The 23034-nt window shown below is 39.8% G+C and overlaps 1 protein-coding gene across 3 annotated transcripts in view; it reads right to left on the bottom strand.

The window, feature by feature from the left end:
- Positions 1-3320: 3320 nt before the first annotated feature.
- Positions 3321-23034, bottom strand: part of LOC141002452 (interleukin-1 receptor type 1-like) — a 29074-nt gene continuing 9360 nt past the window's right edge. For 2 of the 3 annotated variants that reach the window (XM_073473792.1, XM_073473791.1), the window contains exons 2-12: positions 15503-15580; positions 13853-14105; positions 12778-12970; positions 12028-12199; positions 11707-11769; positions 11402-11537; positions 10703-10857; positions 8386-8529; positions 7311-7478; positions 6381-6649; positions 3321-4946 (exon numbers count right to left, since the gene is read on the bottom strand). In XM_073473792.1, the coding sequence (XP_073329893.1) occupies positions 4680-4946; positions 6381-6649; positions 7311-7478; positions 8386-8529; positions 10703-10857; positions 11402-11537; positions 11707-11769; positions 12028-12199; positions 12778-12970; positions 13853-14105; positions 15503-15578 (1896 nt within the window). In that variant the 5' untranslated portion in view covers positions 15579-15580 and the 3' untranslated portion in view covers positions 3321-4679. Of the gene's footprint in view, positions 4947-6380; positions 6650-7310; positions 7479-8385; positions 8530-10702; positions 10858-11401; positions 11538-11706; positions 11770-12027; positions 12200-12777; positions 12971-13852; positions 14106-15502; positions 15581-15698; positions 15893-23034 lie in introns of those variants that run through there. The other variant, XM_073473790.1, reaches the window with a different exon arrangement.

Genomic DNA, 23034 nt, shown 5'->3' on the forward strand with positions numbered 1-23034 from the left:
ACTGATTCAACTCTTTTAGTCATTCATTACACAGTACTTTAAATTTATCTGAACTTAAATTTACAGTATGGTTTCTTGCTGCTGTTGGGACTTCACTCGGATATTCATGTTGTATCCTGGAGGATATTTAAATTTTACTGTAGTATTTCAATTCTAATTTGTACTTCTGCTTTTTAATAAATCACTGTCATGTAAGAATTGGATTGAACACAAATCACTTTATGTACATATGCACACAATGTGAGGGATTTTACTGGGCCAATCAATTGCAAATTAAATACTGAACTAGAATGGCACTCTAAATCTAAATCCAAATATCTAAATCAAATTGTACTCATAGATACCAGCCAACTAAATACACCTGATTTTTTTCATCAGGATCCATGAAGTATTCCTGAGAAACAAATGTCAAAAAACACCCTATCATGTAATGTTAAAGAATTTGAGAAAAATTCCTGGATGCGTCCCTTTATCTGGATCCACACCAAAAGTTTATGTGGTCTATTCTGGGCCGAGACACATCCTCCATCCAAGTTTCATGGAAATATGTTCTGTAGTTTTGTGAAATCCTGCTGACAAACCAACAAACCAACCAACCAACTAACGGACATGGTGAAAACATAACCCAGTTGGCAGAGGTAAAAAAAAGTATCATTTTTAAATAGTTGGGAAATAATATATACCTTACAGGTTATTAATTAAATTATCTTGTGTTATTAGTAATTTCATTTTCAGAATAACCACTGGACTGGCTAATGTAAAATGTCAGAGCACTTGTTAACTTGTTAGCCACATTCATTTACAAAACTTACATATAAATTATGTGGATTTTATGAACACGTGCATTTCATTTAAAAACTGTCAATCAAAAATTCAGTATTAACAACCAAACAGCACAACAGGGAGCTAGAGGAATATTACAACACTGAAAGACATACAAAATATCATAAAAACAGTCAATATGAAACCAGCAACACTGATCATGTAGAGAAAAAAATACAATACTTACTTAAATAACAGTGTAAATATCCTGCAGAATAATCAGAAACTCCTCAATAAACTCACCACGCACTTCCACTTACAGTACACAGAATATAGAGGCTTCAGTAGTACATTTAAACTTAACCTGCTGAGTGGTGAGACTTAAAGAGAGCTGTTTGTTGCTTGTACCAGTCTTATGAGGTGCTGTGGGTTTCCCCACCTCCTGTCTTTGCAGAAATGTATGCTGTTCCTCTAACACCTGCATGAAATTTCCACCCAACAGAACAAGAAGTATATTTTGCTTCACAGTGTAGGTGCACTGACTCATCCCCTCCCCAATAGAGCTTCGGCTCAGAAATAGGCCACAAGACCACATTCGCTCCAGATATGGAAGGGACAGTTGTTTATTGCCCTAATGCAATAAAGACTTATAGAGTGTGTCAATTTTCCTCATATACCTACAAATCTGCAAACAGACTCTAAAAAAATTATCACATATTGTATTGTATTGTATTAATTGTTCAGCAGGATATGAAGTATGTGACATTTTTTTGGTCATGAGGTAAACACATGTTTAGTCACTGGATCCTAAAACTGGCTTTATGAGAGGGTCATATTAGTGATAATGAATATAAATACATTGTTCAGGATAATCCAGTTACACCTGTTGTATACACTCTTCCCAAAATTCACGAGGACTTGCTACCTCCTCCAGGAAGACCGATTGTGTCTGTTAATGGATCTCTCACAGAGACACAACAGACTTTTTGAGGAAGTTGAAACACTGTCATGTGAACTCTAATGACCTTCTATGTACTATGGACGTATCCAGCTTGTACCCCAGTACACCTCACAAAAATGGTCTTGAAGCTATGAACTTTTTCTTGACTCAAAGAGTGGACTTGTTATCTTTAACCAATGAGGTGTTGACAAGAAATTATTTTGTGGTCCAAGATCTATACTATGTTCGACTTCGAGGCTCTACCTTAGGATCACCAGTAGCTCCAAATTACACTTATTTATTTATGGACAAATGAGTTGAACTTTATTTATGATAACAATCCCTATTCTTAGTTTATCAAAAGCTATTGGAGGTACATGGACGACTTATTTTTCATTTGGAGTGGAAAAACTAAAGATTTAAATGAGTTCCATACTTTCATTAATTCAAGAATGGAGTCTATAAAATTCACATTGTGTTATGATCCTAATTGTATTTCACTTTTTGATGTTTTGGTGAAAAACCAGGGTACTTCAGACTGAACTGTATACTGTAAAGGACAGTAATACTTTCCTTCAGTTTAGTAGTTAACATCCACCGGCACTAAAGAGAAGTCCTCCATATAGTCAGCTATTAAGAATAAGACGTATTTGCAATTCTGATGAATCGTTTGAGTGGCAGGCTAAAAATCTTTGTGACCATTTTAAAATGAGAGGTTATGGGAAACATTTGTTGGAGAACCATCTGAATAGAGTGTGTAAAGTTCAACAGTCCGATTTACTCAACTCTAGGTCAAAAGACACGTCTTCTCAGGGTCCCACATTTGTATCTACCTACAGTCCTATATCCAAGTCAGTGAAACAAGTAGTGAGTCCACACTGGCACATCATGAAAAGTGATTCTCACGTTGCTAGCTCATTTCAAACTCTGCCTAGATATTTGTATAAACGATCTTCAAACTTGAAGGACTACTTAGTGAAGTCAGATTTGCCTAAGAGGCCTGCTCATCATTTATTGTCTCAGATCCCCAGTGGTTATTTCCCTTGCTATAACTGTGTTTTCTGCTATTCTATGATCAAGGGGAATAATTTTAACCATCCAGGGTCAGGTGTCGACATTAAGGTCAGGGGGAGAATCACACGTGACACTAACTATGTGGTTTAAATGTCCATGTAATATGTATTATGTAGGTAAAACAAAACGGAAGATACAAACAGAATCTGTGAGCAAAAGTGCTCTATATGTAGTTTCGATGTTAAACCATCAGTGGCTAGGCACTTCAACAGTCACAATCATAGTTTGAGTCAACTTCATTAGATTGGCATTGAGGCAGTGAGGATGCCTCGGAGAGGGGGTAACAGGGATTGAATGTTGGATAGTATTCCTGGACACTGATTCCAAAGGGAATGAATGAGGACATTTAATTTGCTTGTTTCTTGAGATATAAATATGTACTATTTTGTTGTGAGATTTTGTTTATACAGTATGAGACCCCTGCGTGTTCCTTTGGTTCTCCTTGAATAGGTGTGTATTGTGACTGTACATTTGCCAAAAACACACACTGAAGAAGGGCGTCTTACCTGAAACGTCTGTGTGGCAAGAATAACAGGATAAACAGTTTAATGGAAGTGCTGTCCTTTATTTTTATTTTTAATCACTGGAACCACAATTTCGTTTGCAGAGGTCCCATTTATTGACAGAAGAGTCAAGCTTTTATACAAAATACTAAATGAAACCATACTGTTACTGTTGAGTTTCCTGTGCTATTTCAGAGGCTTCTGCTTACAGCTAAGAACAAAATTCTAAAGCCCGGTTGAAACCAATGAAACCATTTCAGAACGATGCAGTGGTAAGTTGCAGCAGTGTGAACTGACCCGTTGCAGCTCAACTCAGGTCGGCTGATGGTGTCACCTGCAACCCTGCTTGTCAAGTCGCCGGTGGCTGGTTTTAGAAAGTAATGCATGTAACCAATGTAATTTAGCGCCCACTTCTTTATTGACAACTTCACTGGTTTTTCCCCTCTCTCTCTCTCTCTCTCTCTCATGCAACCATAGCTCTCCCCACCGTACTGTCTCTTTCCATCCCACACACTCGCTCCGTTTTTTTTCACCATTTCATCATTACTACAAATGCCACTGCAGTGTACGTCGTAGTTGCAAGTTTTGACTCGCCCTTTTTGTGAATCATTGGTCTGAAGAGGGCTTAAGAGAAACACAAAACACAAAAAATTGTGCAACATGAAAAAAAAACAATGATGAAAATATTCAGCACACAGTTTGATGTTTTTCCCTCATTTTAACTTCTCACGTCCTGCTGCAGAAGAGGTCCCCTATAAATAACATTTAATAAGAACACATCCCCTGGCTGCTGCTCTTTAATAACTTTAAACCAAATTGGCATTACATTTTATATGAAACTCACAGCTTGTTACTTGACTTCTTATGCTACTGTAGATTTATTTTCTTTTTTACATACTTACACTTTCCACATATACATATGTACATTTTACACATTTTCATTGGGTTTCATCAGTCCATCTTTGTCCACTCTGTTCTTCAGTCTCCACCTGCCAGGGAATGTCAACAGTTTATGTAGCGATGCAGGGAATCTCAGGACCGGCCAGACACCGTGATGATCTGCACATCAGGCGTGAGCCACAGCAGTTGAGTTTTTTAGCAAAGTATCTTCTGCGCTCTCTTATTCAGCTACTCCTTCAGCACATGTTGTACATGGTGCAGTAATGACAGAAATGTGCTACTTGAGAAGGTACACATTTTGGATGCTGAAGTCAAAATCTACCTGATATTGGTAGTAAAATGTGTTGTCGTGCACCTGTGGTGTAACCTTGACTTCTGAATTGTCTCTTTGTAAGGGCATTTACTACCGTACACATTTGTATTGGAAACCTCTGGTCTCTGGTCCAACAGTGACACACATGTCAACCCCATCATAAGTTGAGCATGGCAGTTTTCTCAGGTTACATCGCTCTCTTGCCCCTCACTGGCATATGATACCTCATCTCCTTCCAAAACCTGAAGGAGGGGGAGAGGGGCGGTGACAACGGCATGTCCTGTCCACCTTTCTCCTCGTCATCCCCCCTCCTCATATATGTCCTCCACCTCTGCTTTGGCTTCATGTTCTTCCACCAACACACGGCGCCCTGCTTCTTCCTCAGGTGACGCACTGACTCAGGGAAGAGAGCCAGCTGAGCCGGGGTGATCTCTTCCAACTCAACCAGAACCACCTGTAAAGCAGCGTACAAATTAGAATCAGGGTGCCTTTTTGAGCATGTAACAATGAAAGAGAACTGATGTGCAACTAAAGAAATGACTGAAACCACTGAATCACTCTGGATCTCTCTTTTCGAGCAAATACTATTAGATACAAGTCGTGTGTTGTAAACGTTGTAGAGCTGCAACTATTTTGATAATCGTGACTATTTCCTGGTTTCTTTATTATCACAGTAAACTGAATATCACTGAGTTGTGAACAAATCAAAACATTTGAGGACGTCATCTTTGGTAAACACTGATCAACATGTTTCACCATTTTCTGATATTTTAAAGACCATCAGCTTATTGAATAATCAACAATGCAAATAACTGTTAGCTGCAGCCCTTGAATGGTCTGATGAAATGAACTGTGCTTTTCACACATGAACCCTGAAAACTGCATTACATTTTTTTTTATATACATATATGTATATTTTCTGTACTTTAGGGGAGAAGAACCCCACACACAAACTAACAGACACACAGCCATGACATCCCCATCTAAACTTGTTTTTGGTTAACCTGTCCAGGCATAATCCATGAATATTTCACTGGAACAATATCAACAAGTGAAAATTGAGTTTGTGAATGTGAAAAATTATTTGGGCATATCATGAGTGTCCCTGAGACACTGAGGTCGACAAAATACACAGATTCATTGGTGCAGATCTGTTATCTCTGCTCCTTTCTAATTGACAGAGATCAGTGTACAGATTGGCGAGCAGCTCCTCAATTTTGGCCGCCAGTGACTGTTACTTTCGTTGGTTAACACGACAAAGGGATTGCAGGCCGTATCAGCTGCAACTAATAACCCTAAATTCCAAGAGTGAGTTGACACCAGGCCAGAGTTAAACGTGTCTGTTGTCAGGTTAAAGCTCTGCTCTGTGCTCAGTCAAATATCATCCGTGAGAAAGAAGCCTCTGTCACAACTGTGAGTGGACTAAGTGGTATTGTAGCGCCCACAACTCAACACTCTGGTAAAAACAAGTCAGATCAGACTCTGCGGAGGCAGATACAGTACCCAGTATCTAACACCTCAGATTGCGGCCAACAAAAAAAAAAGCAGACACAGAGCAAAATAAGCTTGAATTGATCACAGTCCTGTGAACCTGATGAATGTAAGTTCACATTTACTCTCCTTTTGTGGCTTTTAATGCAATCTGTCTGTCTGCTGTTTGGTGCTGAGTGGGTAGTGTTCTGTCTCGTGCTGTCAATATTGTATCATACTGAATATTTAAAATGCCATCAATACTCGTGTTTGGCAGTATCGATACTCCAGTAGCTCACACTCATTCTCCTCTCCAACAGCAAGTTGACACATGCACCACTGTGGTGCCGACATAGTCCCACCTCCTCCAGAAGTAAATGGACGGAGATGCTGTTGTACTTATGCTCTGTTTCCTCACCTTGAGAGATCCCTCCAGCAGCGCTCTGTGCATTGCTGCCACACACTCCAACTGCTGCCTTGTGTCTTGATAGAGGTCTTCGCTATCATCAAAACTCATGTTGCTACAGCTGTCAGTCTTATCACTGGTATTACTGCTCTTGGAGATGATGTTGTTGTTGTTGCTACTCATGCTGCTCGTGTGTCTTTTGCTGGTGAAAGTGGAGGCGGTGTAGAGCAGAAGGAGACGGCGACTGGCTTGTATGTTCTCCTCCACAGAATCCACGATGGCTGCAGGGAGGAAACACAGGTTGAGGAGATTCATTGTTGGGCCAGTGGTCCCTGACCTGCAGGCCTGGACCCCTTAAGGTGTTAAGATAGATCTGAGGGCTTTCAAGATAATCTACAGGATAACTAAGCCAGGACAACATCTTTCTTCTCCACACAAAATATCAGACTTACTTGCTACTAAACTAAACTAAACCAAAACTGGTCATTGCCACAAGTATACACTGCTTTGTTTTGAGAGGTCACACGACAAAAAGGTTAAGAACCACTGATTTAGGCCAGTTTTCTGATTAAAATGTAAGTGGCCAGTGTTCCCCTGATTATTGTTTTACTCATAAATTGTAAACGAAATAAAGACTGTTGTTCAGTAGCTTGGATAGCAGCCTGCACAGTGTCTGTAACTCAAAATATGGCCCTGACATTCAACCAAAACCAACATTGAGTACTGTTGTAAAACAACATTTACTGGGTTATGACTGACAATATAACACCAGTAGTGACAAATGAAGAAAAGGTCCTCTGCACTTCCTTTTTATAAGAACTTTGGGGCTTTTTTCAAATAATGAGAGTTACAGATGGTATTTTGACTTCAATGACATTTGTCACCCCCGTTTTTGAGGCAAGTAACACTACAATGCCTGCTCTGCTACAGTATGTAACTTACCCTGGCCGGGCAGGCAGTCACGGCTTGCTATGAAGAGTTTGTAGCCACAGGCCTTTTCCAACACTTGAGGCAGTGTGTGGATGGCAAAGGTCTCCACTTCCTTACTGTATCCGACAGCACAGGGCGGTGGGTATGCCACGTAGGCATCATACAGCTTCCCATCCAAATCTGACAGGGAAATAAGAAAAACACTCATTAAGGGTATTTTCATCAGTGCTTCTTTTGCTCTGGTGAGGGTGTATCTGGGTGTATCAAGAAAATAACAGAACTGCTTAGAGGATTTGTGTATTTTGAAGTCTGATAAGCAAAGTGTAAGTTAAGCCTGCAGAACAGATTCAAGTTTTTCATGTAGGGCTGGGCGATATGGCAAAAAAACTAAATACGATTTTGGGGCTGATCAATCCTGCCAACAAGCTTAAAACATAACTGGATTATCATGTTTCTTTGGACTTCATGTGCAAGATAGTTGAGCAGGAAGATTTTCTTCTTAATTTTGCACAAAAATCCTCCCACACAGCTTCCACATCCACTTAAATGAATCTGTTGTGTCAGCCTGATATCCACAGACTTCCAACTAGTTACCATTAGCTAGCCAGCAGGTGGTTTCACTTCTCTTAACCACATACTGCTGAGTCAACAACACAAACCAAGAGTGCAGATTAGTGTGCAGTCTTTTTCTGGTCTGTTAAGATCACTATGAGATGAGCCAGAGCCCAGGAGCCCCCTCGATATGGGCAGAGACCAAATATCCATAAGTTGAGACTTTTCTCTCACTAAAGGCACTTAACATGCAGTCCTGAGTGGCAGAAGGTTCATCTGTTGCAAATCTGCGCATGACGTTTAATCAGAAATACTGCAGGAAGCCCTGTGGTTAGCTTGTTCCCCTGTTTGCTCTCACTGTCAGGTATGAGGCACAGCCTAAGATTCTCCGACGTTATATCTGAGTCATATATAACTATTGTTTTTTCCATCTTGAAGCGTTGTGGGTTTAGTGTAACAGTATTTTTTGTGGGCTGACATTAACATTACATTGTATACTGTAGTATATTACAGCACATCTGCTGTGAGGCATTACCTTTATTTGTGTAGAGGGCTGGAAAAGCTGTCCTGAGCCACAGCACAATGTCCACCTTAAAGAGGTAGTAGATGGCGACACCGATGATAAAGAGAGCCGTCACACCACCAAGCACAGATCCGATGGGAAGAATGATGTTGGGATCTGTAGAGATGAACACCACACATACCAGACATACAATTTTAGGCTGTGTCCATGTGTCAAAAAATGTAATCAGGGGTTGCCAAAAGATCTCTACTGTACAGGTCTTTATTTAGTGGGCAGGAAAAGTGTCTACCTACTCCCTCTACTGGCCATCTTTCTAACAAGAAAGATTATCATGTGTTTTTTTGCTCTAAATCATGTCATATAATCACAGCCAGTAAACAGCTGGAGCCACCTGGCTCTGCTGCTGGGGACAGACGCTCTTTTTCGGGAGGAAATGTCACAAAGAGTCAGTGGGACACACAGGATGACAAATGCTTTTCCACGTATGGATGTGGTATTTTTTTCCTCATATAAGTTGCCAAGCTACCACATTACTGTTGTTTGGTCCTGTAACGTTGCTTTTGGGTTGAAGTGTGGGACATTTCTCTTTTATTTGATGAGTGAAGGATCTGTTTAGCTGTCAGTGTCAGACAGACACACCCCTGTCCTGCCGGCTTATCCTTACACACAGTCATCCTCTCGCCTCTGCTGCGGCTCTGATACTTCCTCCGCTGGCGGATCAGAGGCAGAACGAAACTGTCCCCCCATTCCACCTCTATAACTTTCATACGGACAATGAGCCGGAATAACGGCGCAATATTCCTGACTTGAAAAGGCAGTGTGAAAGGGGCTAATGTTTAAAAGTTTGCCAGTATTTGATAGCTTTGATAAGTCTGCTGTTAGTGTTATTAGCATTAGCCTCACTAGCTGAATTACTGTCTTTCTGTAAAGGTTTTGTAAATTGGTCCAGTGGTAATGATACATTTTAGTCAAAGGGTGATTCCTCTTTTAAGTAAATAGAATAAAATCTCAGTTTAAAGAGTACATGTGTGTATAAGCATTGGCAAACGTGAACACAGGGTATCATATGTGTTATGATATTGTGGAGTATTTGAGTTATGTTGTGTTTTCTGTGTTTCCAAAGACACTAAAGGACAATGAAAATGAAGTAATGGAAAACAGACAAAAGCACAGTGTTGTTGACAATGATTTAATTTTAAAATAACGTTATCCAGGAGGATTCTGTGAAGAGCAGTCACGTTTCCCTGCCTCATCCTTTTTGTCATGTTTCAGGAAAAATTATGTTGCCTCAGTACCTGTAACATATATTAGAACATAAATATGAGAGAAAGCAAGAGTAAGTAACTAAAGAGAAGTAGAAGTAAATATCTTTCTTAGTATTTTGCGCAACTAAGCAACAAGCCGCAGAGTAGAAAAGCTGTTTCATTTCATGTCCAGAACACGTGAATTGTCGCTTGATTTGTGTTTTTTTGTTAGTTAAAAAGCTCATCAGGACAGAGATCGTTTTTTGTTTTAAATTTTTTTTAAAATTGAAACTTATTAGTGTGGATGTAGCCCTACTCAACAACAACCCAAAAATGGCATCACCAATTAGATAGCAAGCTTTATGCGATTGGTATTGTTTCAGGAGAGGAGTTTCAGAATCTCATGATGAAACTGAAGCCACGATATACTACTTGTATACTATGTCTACACTAAAGGATAAGACACTCTAACCACAGATGGACACAGCTGGCCATTCAAATTTATTCAAACATTTTGTGTATCGTTTCAAACTCATTCACACTTAATTTTTGTAAAAAGTGACAGCCCTATCACTAGAGCTGTAAAGTCAGTCACAATGAAACTGATCATTTTAGAAAAAAATGCAAAAAGTTACTTGTTCCACCTCACCTCTCAAATGTGAACATGTGCTAGTTTTCTTAATTTTCTATTATAGTAAAGTGTTTCATTTTGTTGGAGTCTTAGTTAAAACAAACAATGTGAGGTGTCAACTTGGTCTCTGGAAAGTAGAGATGGAGATTCTCCAATATGGCTGCCAGACATGTGCCCTGATGCTAAATTACAAACGCTACTATGGTGAAAGCAAGATATGCGCTACTCTGCCTCTGAGTGGCAAGTACTCATTGCCTTAATTGGTTGGGTTGGTTAGGTATAGGCATGAGGAGCGATGATTGGTCAGGATAAGAATATCCAGGTAAGGCAATCAGAGGCAGAGTGGGGCAGGTCATGCTTTCACCATGGTAGGATTTATAAATTAGCTGTGCAGCGTACATAATGTTTTTTTAACAGAAAAATGTGATTTGTCAGGTATTCTCTGTGTTTTTACCTGCTGGAAGCAAAGTAAAATATTGCTGAGGACAGCCCCTAGGACTGTACGCTCGACAAGTGTAGTTTGTGTGGAAATCCTCCTCCTGCACCTCCGAAATAATCAGCATACTCTCTATCCACACACCGTTACGAGGGCGAACCTGGGGCGGTAAACTGTTGAGGACAGACAGATGAGGAAAAAGAAAGGTAATGCAACCAAATGTGATGTGACTGTGCTCGGTTCTAGCACAAGGCTCCAATTGGTCATACTGTACTTTATATTGTACAAATATTCTACCTTCTACTGTACTAGTCTCATTTGTCAATCAAATAACTGCATGGAAACTGAAAAGTGATGCTTAAAATAAGGGAGCTCTCAGAGAATTATTATCTATCTGCAGCCCTGCAGAGCTTTTTAATACGCTCATTGTAACAACAACATGGAGACACTGAGAACCAAGGATATATTAAAATATTACAGCAGAAATGCTAAGTACTTTATCTAAGTCAATCTCCGGTGATGAAAATCTTTGTGCAGACAAAACTTACAATGATTTCTGCAATGATCATAATAGCTTATACTTCTGTATATTTTTTTTAAGAAACCATCATTTATGTCTTTGAATTTTGCTCATACAAACTTTACCATTTCTCACTCATTGTACCCCAAAAGCAGCAGATCAAGCAAGACAAATAAAGGAAAGATGAGGGTGCTGACCGTTTTTCTGACGTATAGACTCGTTCTGAGGGGTGGGTTTCGAAAATGAATCCGTCTTTGACTATCCAAACGACATCAGTGACGGGCGCCCCAACACATGGCACGAACACGAGGCACCGCTTGGTGAAATTGGACCCTAAAAACATTCATAAACAATAACACAAGTTATATTTTTCTCTTAATCATGAACCTGAATTTTAAGTTTCTACATATTATTCAGATTTAGATATGTAATTAATGTACGAGGGCCTCAGACAGTCCAAAACACCATCATTCTCAGAACATGTTGCAGACAGGGGACTCACCCATCTCTGCCTTGATTATCTCATTGGCTGGTTCATGCACTTCTGGAACCAGATAGTACTCCTCTGAAAAGACAGACAGCATGAAATACAATGACAGAGGTTGAGGCTCACTTTGCAGCTCCTCACTCAAATTTTACTCAGTTTCTTGGCATGGGAATAATTTCCACCTCTCGTGAGCCTCCTGCAACCTACTTTTTTGTTGCTCACTAGTGGTGTGACATTTAGAAAAGTGATGTTTATTTCACTGTAGGTATCACAGTGTTACGTTGCAGACAAAAAGCTAGATATCTTGCACATTAAAGTACTTATATCCATTCTAACCTCTGACCCATGCATCAATGGTCTCCGACACGGATCCTGCGATGTCCCCTAGAGTAAATTTCAAAGTACAAGTGTAGAAGCCGTTGTTTTGGGGTTCCACCCCGTCAATCTTCAGTTTGGCATTATCCATGTAGGTATACTGGCCTGTCCCATCCACTATGGGGTCACAACCCTGGATGAGGAAAGGAAACATAAGAGTCAGACTTCTTATAATGACATAATGTAAACGAGCCACACAGTGAAAGTTGAGCAGAGTTAGATCCTGTTGGTTTAATTTATTTATCCATTTATTTTTTGACAGAACACCCTCAACGACAACTCTCACAATACGTTATAGTAATAATCCCCTGACTGAAATAAATACATTTTATTCCTCTATAATCAACAGAAGAACTAGATGGTTAGCATGAAACGTGATAGCCACCATGCAGAGTAGACAAAGACAGACTTCAAAATTACGTTTACAACAAAAATAGAACTAAAGTATTGCAGGTAAATTTAAATAACATTTTTATTAAGGTAAATTAATCGAAAAAGTAATGGGATTACCTTTTCATTGTATAATACTGATTTATAATGAAGAACTTATCTTAATTCAAGAACCTATAAAATGGCCTTCTCTGATCCAGTATACGGTTTACTGGATAGTGTTTTGGTGCAAACCCAGTTCAAGCCAAAGTGAGATCTGGTCCAGCAAAAACAGTAACTGCAGGAATCTCAAGGTGGTGACAAGACTTTCCCTTTACTCACTCTGTACCACTTGATGGAGGAAGTGATGTTGTAGCTGTCCAGTTTACTGATGTAGTCCTTCAGGGGGCAGGACAGGATGTCGTCGACTCCATTCATTAGTGTTTGACCAGCTTTCCTTGGCCTTGCACACTCTCCAGCAACTGGCTCTTCAACCACCAGCTGAGTGGCCTGCCTGTAGCACCCAGTGGGAGTTCTGTTGAAAATAAAGGAGTAAATTAATTTTGTTTCATAACAGTTTATTTGTTCAGCTTCAGGCAGTTGATTTAGGTGCTTCTCAGGTTAACAGCAACAAATTCCTGTCAAACCTTTACTCAACAATGTAATGTTTAGGTGTAATTTGTAAAATATCACCAGAACTTGAAGGCAGCTCCAGACATAGGGGGCAGCACATCACCAGAGAAATTGACAACTGCTGCTCACTATACTGTCTGCTGTAGCTATGTTTGGCTGGAGCTAGCTGCTGTTAGCCACAGCTGGCCAAAGAGTTTGGCTGACTCTCAGTGAACACAGCTGGAAACCAGTCTACTTTGACAAAACCAGAGGTGATTACGGGAAAAAGACTGTTTTGGTGAGTTGTATTTAGTTTGAATAAAGTGTATTTCACTATTAGTTAACAAGGACATTTATTTTGTCTAAGTGTACAGTTGTATTTGTCTTTTTAGTGAGAAAAAGGGTGTAAAATATTTCCTTTCTTGACATTTTGTGAGTTTATTTTGTTTACTTATTGGACTAAGTAGCAAACTTACCACTCAAGTACATCTCTGAACTGAAACTACGGGAACTGTCAGACTCTTGAGGTACAAAATGGTATTAGGAGACAGGACGGGCTGGGGCTAGCTGGTTAGCATGCTAACTTCAGTAAACATCTCTGCAACACAGTACATAGATGTCTTTGACAGAACGTCAACCCTGTGGTTTTTTCACTCTGTTGATATTATTAGTTTATTTTCTCTTGCTCCTTTCAAACAGCAGAAAAATATTTCTTTCAGCAGCGTACTGTAATTTCCACACACAGTCACGTCAGGACAAAATTTCTATTGATTTTCTCAACTTTTAACAACTAGTGTTACTTTACCTCAGTATGGTTACGTATTCCCCTCCATCGTCCAGCAGTATGTTAAGAAACCACAGAGTCTCCCCGCGCACCAGGATTCGACCGGTCTGGTCGCGCATTTCTTTGCCGGTCTTTGAGTTGTACCAGGTGATGTTATAAGGGTCACCTGTGATGTTGAAGACCTTTGGACACACCAGGGTGCTATTGAGCATAGCCACATCCCCAGGAACAGAGTAAACCCTCCCAAACTGGATCTTGTAGTCGGTACAGTTCTCTGAAACACACAAACATCAGTAGAGAATTGATTTGTCATGTGATCCGCCATTCAAGCCTGATAGAGCTCTGAGCAAACTTGTGAATGTCAAATCTGGGATTGAAAAAACCTGAATAAATGAGTAGAGAAACATAACAGTGGCTCTGATATGCCTTTGTCCTCAAAGGATCACTGCAAATCAATACAAGGCTGTTGTGAGTGATCACCTCTGTCCTGTGATTGAACAGCTCTATTCTGATGGGAGTGCTCTCCTCCAGGGTTAACACTGCCCCTATCCATAGGGCACTGAATGGTTTGATGAGTAGTAAAATGATATAAATCATATTCTACAGCCTTCACAGTCACCAGATCTCAACTGTATTGAACTCCTGTGGAAGATTTAGGACCGATGTGTTTGACAGTGCTCTCCACCACCACCCCTCTGGTAGCGTTTAAGAGACTTGTAGAATCAATGCCAAGGCACATTGAAGCTGTTCTGATGGGACACGGTGGTCCAACACCTTACATAGACACTGTGTGTTGGCTTTTCCTTTAGTTTGTCACACGTCTGTATATTTGTACTTGGATGGATTAGGGGGAAAAAATCAGTCATCAACATGCTGTAAATCTGAACCTGTCTTTTACATCTTTGTTTCTTTGGGTTTTACATGTTTTGTTTCTTTTAAATCTGTCTTTCTGTCTTATGTAAGGCACTTGTTGCAGTTGTTAAAGGTACTTCACAAATATGTTTGCCTTTCCCTCCCTCCTTGTTGGATGTTCTTTTCCAGTATTCGACCAGTAGCTCAGGGATTTAAAGCTGCCCAGAGGACATCATGCCAGACTTCCAGTATTTTTCCACGCTGCTCTGTGTCACTGAGATGGATTTTTCTAACTCTATGAAAGCTGAAGCTGAAATTATGAGTCAGTTTTACTTCCCATCATACACCTATGAGAGAACAGAGGCTGCAATTAGCACTTTAATTCCAGCTGAGCCACTCTAGCCTTCTATATACGCTCCATTCTATCAAGAGTTATGTGTTTGTTCCCTGACTGTCCAGGATTAGAGCCAGCAACCTTCGTTTTGGTCAGATGCCTCTTTCATTGACTGCTGGATATTTAACTTGATTAAACTCAACCAAAGGAGCTCCATGGTTCAATCTCAATAGCAGCCTGTCAGACTTCTGAAGAGCTCGCATCTAACAGAACAGTTATACAAGTTGCTGCTGTCCCCCCAGCCGCCAAAAGAGGGCAATACAACACTGCTGCATGGGCCGGAGGCAGATGTTTGAGTTAGATTTGGCAAAAACATATGAAATTTAATACTGCGAATATAATAATAAGCTTACATAATAATGCACTGTATGTGTGTATGCATGTCTGTTTTAAAGAAATAGAGAAGACAGTGTGACTCAGCTCACCCTGAACAAATCCAGAACAAATCCCACACAGCGTGAAGACAAACAGAAGGCTTCCCAGTGCTGAGCGCAGGTCCATGGCTGAAAAACACACAGAAACATCGGTTAGAAATGAATGTGTACAACAAGCCTGGGTGAAAGTGCTCCTGGAGAAAAAGTCACAAGACCATTAGACCATGACAAGCAGATTTCAACTTACTGGAAAACATGTGTCCACTGACACTGAAAGGTCACCGGAGGTTTTAAAACACAATAATCAGCAAAAACAGTTTTCTTTCCCCTTTAACAAAATCTTAGTCCTGCCATATATTTCTGAAAGTGCATCTGTCTGTTCCTCTCTCTGCTTTTTCTTCCCCGCTCTCCCTCCTCTCTCTCATGGATGACAAATGCTCTGGTATCTCATCAGTTGTTTGTGTAGAAACCTCTGACAAAACCCTGCGTAACGCTTTGGAACTGGAAGCATGCCCGGCATTCCTGAACGCTGCTTAATACAAGTGAACTTTCCTACTCAGTCTTGCCTGTAAATATGTGAATGAACATAATAAACCCCTGGGGAAACTGGTGTCTCTGTCTCAAACTTATGACAAATAATGCAGTTACTGTGCTGGTTTATGTCCAGAGCAAATATCTGTGTCACCAGAACGATTTACAAATGGCAGTTTTTTAACAGATGGTTAGTACCACACTGTGATTACCTTTTCAATAGTTCTTTTGGTATTTTTCACTAATAATGGCTGGTATTGGTTCTCTTTTCCTTTATGATTATTTTTCTTAAGGTGTTTATAGGTGCTAATAAGTTACTCTCTCTGTCCGTTATAATTGATTGGGTGGCTCCAGTGGGAGGAGCGTCAACTGTTGTCTGATCACTCCTCGTTACTATCCATTTTGGTAATTGAAGTAGGTGTGAAAACTGTGAAAGGCAGCAACACTCCTGAGGTTAAGGTTAGGTGACCACCTTTGCCTACCTGTTTTCCCCAGTAAGGGCTAGGTATCCTTTTTGGTATGTTACTTTTAGGACTCTTAAAAGTATTTTTCAGAACCAGAATGCTAAGAGATTTGATACCAACACATACTTTTGGTACCAAATGGAAATACTGTAAATATGTTAAAACTTGGCTGTCTCAGATTCTGTGCAAATCTTGAGAACATAAGCATAAGACTGCCATATGAACTTTAACTGATCCAACAGTTTTTCAGGGAGCTCTTCATTAGAATTGCACATCATCAACTGGTCACCACTGGTTGATAAACCAGACCAGTAACAGCTGGTTTTTATCAGCTAAACCGAAACTGTGTGTCCAGTCATCTTTGTGGACTGTAATTAAAGTATATGACTAAATCGTAAAACAGATGCATGGGTGGGGACTGACCCAGCAAAACTGAACTTCTCCTCGTCCATGACCTCATGACTTCTCCTTGTCCCTGAAGTCATGCACGTTTATGTCCAGTAGGTTTCCTGATCTGAAACTAGTGGAAAACCTACTTTGCCCCTGACGTGCATACATCAGTTTTGAAAGGGTAAGTGGTCAACCCTGAACATACCTGAATAGAAGAACACCAACACTTGCAGCAGCATGATGCTCCACTAATTAATGAGGGACTGCAGTCTAAAGAGTGACAGTACATGGTGACTTCATGCGCTTCACTCTTCAGGCTCCTCATCAGAAAAATGACCTTATAGGTCGACTGTGAAAGCAGCTTATTAAGACCCAAATTTACGTTTATGTTTAGGTGGCGACCTCCAGTGGCTGTAGTGATTATCAAGGCAGCCAATAAGGATGTCAGATGAAGTTGTATAAAGGGACGTTAAGTCAGCATAGGGAGGAGGTCGGGGACAGATGGTTGAGTCAAACAACCAGGAGGCCACTGTTTGTGTCCCATTGGAAAGTGAATCATTTTAATTACTAACGTAATCAAATTACATTAGATGTGACTCACCTGGAGTTCAGTAAGTAACATAGTTATTTTAAACCAAACCCTGTTTTTTTCTAAACCTAAACAAGATGTTTTAGTGCCTAAAGCTAATCAGACTGCGAGTGTATGCTGAATATCCAGTGTGCCTGGTGCTGGTGCGCTGCAATGGTCATGCTGTTTTGGGAGTCACTGGCTTTTCAGACATTTTTGTATTGATGGTAAGGATGTGTTGCACTGTTCAATCTCCTTGTAATGTTCAGTCAGTTCAGTCTCTTTTTTGTATTTCTCTGGTGATTCTGCGGCATGATCAGAGACGATAAGTCTGCTCGGATTCACTTGAGTGTTAATCACATTGGCTCACAGACCCAAGATCCATGGCAGTACAACACAACCCTACCAGACCAAAGTATATGGTAAATACTTTGTTCTAAATGACTGTACATCTGCCTGATGCTTCTGGTCTGTGCTAGCTTTACTGATCAATTTTAAGGTTGCAAAATATGTGATATGTTTGTAATTTTTAAGAAAGACAAAGAAAACAGATGTATGTGTTCAGGAACAAAGGATTGCAAAAGGGAATAAGGACAAAGTCAGTCTCTTATTGACTATTGGCTGTACAGCAAGTCTTGAAGTCACTCTCAGAAAAGAGGGACATTATACGCCTTTCACATTGGCCAGAAAACCCACTAACAGCCGCTACCATCTGGCTTTTGTGTGGAATGTGATTGTATATTATCGGGATTTACTTCCGGGCCAACTGACCACCCGGGTGAACATGCTAATTTTCTCTCCTTTTCAAGTTAAGGCTGCTGGCTTGTTAACATCTTTCCATCCGTTTCTGTCAGGCATTTTAAACATTGTTCAGTCTGCACTGAGTTTGAAAGAGAGACTGAAGTTAGATATATTTTAAAAGAATCCGTTGTTTGTGGCTTGTGTGGTCTGAGCCTGTCAGCTGCCTGATCGCTACTGCACACGTCCAACTCTAACAGAGATGAGAAAAAAGTGAGATGCATCACTCTTAAGCTCCAGAAAAAACAATGTGTCTAATTCAGAATATTATTGGTTAAGACTTTTTAAACAAGTTTGACTTATTCTGCTTGTATTCTGATGAGGTACATGATCTGCTGCTTTCTACTGTTCCCTGTTTTCTCTGGTGTGTTCTTGATGAAGAACCTCACACGCAAGTAAGAAACCAGAAAGGCAAGCTTGTCTGCTGGCCACTCATTTTGGTGTATAAGTGGCATTACTAAAAAGAGGGAACCCTGGAAACTGTTCAGGTAGTCAGGTTTGAAGACACTGACACACAAAAATAAACTAAAATATCCGCTTTAGCTTTCTTTAAAAGGTTAAGATAAGGTTAGGGGCCTAGAACATCTATGGAATTCAACACACATGGTTAAAGCAGCAAAAGCTGTAGTGTTGTGTTGGCGCTTCGTGTCAGGCTACATTCAGATAGCAGATAGCAGCTGATCTTATCTAACCACATCTGTCACCACATGCATTCACAGTTCTGAATTAGCCTCGGCATTCAGAGCACTATAGATAGCTCGTGGTGACCTGTATTGTAAAATTAGCAGCGCTACTACTTCACTGGCAGTTACGATACTGTACAAATGTCACGTCTTAGCACAATACTGTAGGGTGTCTGTTTTTTGTTTTTGTTTTTGTTTTTTTTAAAGGGAGCTCAGTTAAAATCAGTCAAATCACCATGAAAGTGTTTTTTCACAGTGCTTTGCCAGTGTAATTTTGTCTAGTGGGGGAGCATTTTTCAAACCAACAGCGCTTTATTTTAAATATCATATACCTATCATATAGCTTTAAAGAAGTTTGAGGGTAATTTAGGGGATATTAAAGGAGAAAACGTTTTTTCATCTTATAAAAGACAGAATTCTATATTCTTATGACTAAATTCTTATGAATTAAATTTCTAACTTTCCTCTTTGCAACCTGCAGTCAATCAAACAGTTGTTGCAGTTTTAGCAGCTATAGGACAAACAGGAAACTTTACAAGAAAACAGTAGCAAGAAAATGTGAGTAAGTCGTGGGCCGAAGACAGTATACAAGAGGAAAATCTCCTTAACCGCAGTATCTGCACCTCTCTATGTCGCTACAGAAAAACCAACTGCTAGATGGAAACAAAGCATTGTAAATGTAGGTGCACTGGTGGTTTAACAGCCTGCAGTGAACTTGCAGTGCTGCCTGTGCTGTGGTTTGACTCTCGCCACCAGCTTTTGCTAACAGCTTTCTTTAAACTTCAGTCGAAGGACAGATTTGACTAACAGTTGTGATGATGGGGCCCTTCCTCACCTGCAGTTCAGTTCTTTGGTCTACACCAAGGAGAAATATTATTCATTGTGGCATTTTGGTTCGGCCCCGTTTGTGTTTACACTGGTTTTATGCAAATGAACCAAGAGGAGTAAACATGAAGTCATACAGACTCTTTGATTGGACATTGTTAGGACCCACATGGGGAATTCAAATTCTGGTGACTGACAACAGAACTTTAATGCTTTTAATGTGTATTCTCATGTTATCTGATGTCACAAACAGCAAACAGAGAAATAACTGATTATAAGCATCGTTAGCATTAGACTGCAAATCGGCTGCAGGTCTATGGATAATGAGATTAAGACATGAACAGTTCACAAACACAGATGGATTTGTTAGATTTGATTTTTTTTTTAAATGATATCTACTCGTATCAATCCCCAAAAAATCACTATTTATTGTTCAATCAGTTTTTTTATTAATCAATAAGTCTCAGTTAATACAACTTTATCATTTTTTAGAAGTGATTTTTTACAAATCACTTGTTTTGATTGACAGACAGTAAGAAACCCAATGATTTCAAGCCAGTATGATTTAAAATGTCCATCAAATGCTACGTGACGACAGCACAAACCTCCCAAAAAATCTTTTTCTAAAAAAAAACTTTTCGATTGTTTGTCAACTGCTGATCAGTTTACTGACTAATTGAGTAATTGACCAGTCATCTTTTGCACCGATGGAATATAACCGAAGAAAAACAAAAATAAAGCATTTTTGAAACACTTGAGAAGTGTGATAGTTTCTTTGCGTGACAAACTAAGCATTATTCAAGTGAATCTCTCTGTTTTAAAATGTGAAAAAATGAAAAAAAAAGTATGTTATTCAAAACCATAAGAGAACAAAAATCTTTCTTTCACCACACACAGACTTCCGCCCCTGCGTCTGTCTCTTGTTAAGGAATCCTGTAGGAGCACTTGGGGCGGCGTGATTTCACTCTGGGACAAGCTCGGGCAGAGAGGAGCGTGGGAGAGCTCAGCCGGTTCAGCAGGCCGTGGTACGAACTGACACGTGGGAGTAAAACATGGAAGACTGAGGTGAACGGAACTGGCATTGCTTTCGATTGCCACTGGAGGCCCAGAGGTGTTGGTGTTTGGCTGTGTAATAGTTTGCACAGTGGTTCAGGCAGTGTTATATTTTTTTCCCCCTCTAGTTTTGGAAGCGTTGAATGACACATAACACACGTTTTGTTTTTACTTCACCCACAATTCAGTTCCACACTTCATAACATGTATTTCAGTTGTGGCTATAGCACCTTGCAATCTACATTAATTCAATTTACAGCAACTCAGCTTCACCCCCACATATTACTGGTAATCCACCCTGCACTGAACTGCAGACAGCAGCTAATGGAAATATGACTTCCTGGCAGGAAACTGTTAAAAGAAAGGAGGAAAAGAGGTTCCCCTACCAAGGCGTTTGTGTTGATACAATGCCTTTTTATATCCACGTCTGCTTTTTTAACCTTGAGGCTATGAACATTGACATTGCTGATATTCAGACTGCAGTTGTGTACGTGCAGCAGTTGAGGTACCATGTTTTTTTAAAAAGTTTAGTTCTGTTATTGTAAGAAAACGAGGCCATAACTTCAAGGACTGACCTCCTCTTTCAGATTGTAATCTACACTGGCTGTTTCCCAAGTTCAGGGGTAGATCTTCTGAAGGACCTGGCCCGAGAAACGGTACAATCAAGAACATTCAGAATAAAAAGTAATCATCCTGGGATAAGTGCAAGCACATATTTGACTGGTGAATGCAGAGTGTGTTCCTGGATGGTCTTATAAGGTTGTTCAGCCAATGCAGTGGTGACATTTATATTAGGGGTCGACCGATTTGGCTTTTTTAGGGTCGATACCAATACTGATTATTGGAAATCAGTATGATGAAATAAACTGAAGCAAATGTTACTCAAGTACTGTTCTTAAGTATTATATTCACATACTTTACTTGAGTATTTCCATTTTCACATAAATTGGTTTATTTTATCAGCAATCTGACATCTGATATCACCAATACTGATAATCAGAAAATGCCAATAGTGGCCTGACAGACAGTTGCTTGAAGGAAGTCAACTTACTAAATTACTGCAAAGTTTTATTTTCTCATTTTGCCAAGTTAGCTGTGTAATGGAAATAACCTCCAGAAGCCAAGTTTACAGTTGTGATTAGATAATTGATGATTGAATCAAATATCAAATAATGATTGAAAAGATAACCAACCGATAATTACTGTTTATTGGTGGATCACTAACCAACTTTAAATGGTGCATATTGTCACCTACTGTATTGGAGTGTGTGTATGCTACGCTTGTTATATCCATGAAAGCAATTTGGCTTGTACTGTATTATGGGCTCTTTTAATCAGCATTGATTTCCGATAATTTATTGTTCTGATACATATCATGCATCACTAGTTGCGATGTATCTCTCTGATTTTGGAAGTAAAGTCTGATTCATTTTTCCCATAGACAATGTTACATGGCTCACAGTGAGTGCCTCCTCCAGCTCGGGTGAAAGTCTTACGGTTGAATCATCATTGAGAAAAACTTGTGAAATCATTTTACAAACTATCTGATTAAATGTTACGAGACTGTCTGCATAAAAAACTTCAGGAACATAAGAGAAGATAACGACAACTCCCAGGCTGCATTTCTGCAGTGACGGTGGGTGGAGGCCAAAGAAAACACAATCTGCAACTAAAGGCTGCAAATGCATTTGCATTTAACCAAAATAATTCAACACACATGAGCAGAGAAGAGAGAGCTGTTTGCGTGTGTAACGTTGGCTAACTGATAGCTACTAGCTGTATATTAGTCTCATCTTAGTGTAGAGCGTACCCAAAATTCACTCTTAGATTCTTGATAAGATTGGGGTGAGGAGCGATGGTGCTGTATATCATTGACAAATTCAATGATGAAGCATTTTTTGCTACCACCTCTGACTGGCTTCTTCTCTGAAGTAAAGGCTCACTGATATTGTGAGCATGTTTCAGATATGCTGAGCCACTGCATTAGATTTGGAGGAAACTCTGCTGGATTCTTTTCAAGCGCAGAAGAAGAAGAGGATGCTGTTCAGAAGCCTCCGCCAAACAAGGCTGAAGGGTCCGGTGTCTGGTGACAGCAGATGGTGGAAGGCTAATGTAAATATCATTACAGACAGTATGTGCTTATCCACTGCATGGACAGGAGGGGAAAGGCTGCGATACACGTTTATTAAAGCAATTATTTAATATAATTATTTAATGGTTTATTTTATTTAGCAAGTATTTAGAATGTATTTATTGAATAATTCAATCTCC

The sequence above is a fragment of the Pagrus major genome, chromosome 9, assembly GCF_040436345.1.
Source record: "Pagrus major chromosome 9, Pma_NU_1.0".
NCBI classification, from domain to species: domain Eukaryota; kingdom Metazoa; phylum Chordata; class Actinopteri; order Spariformes; family Sparidae; genus Pagrus; species Pagrus major.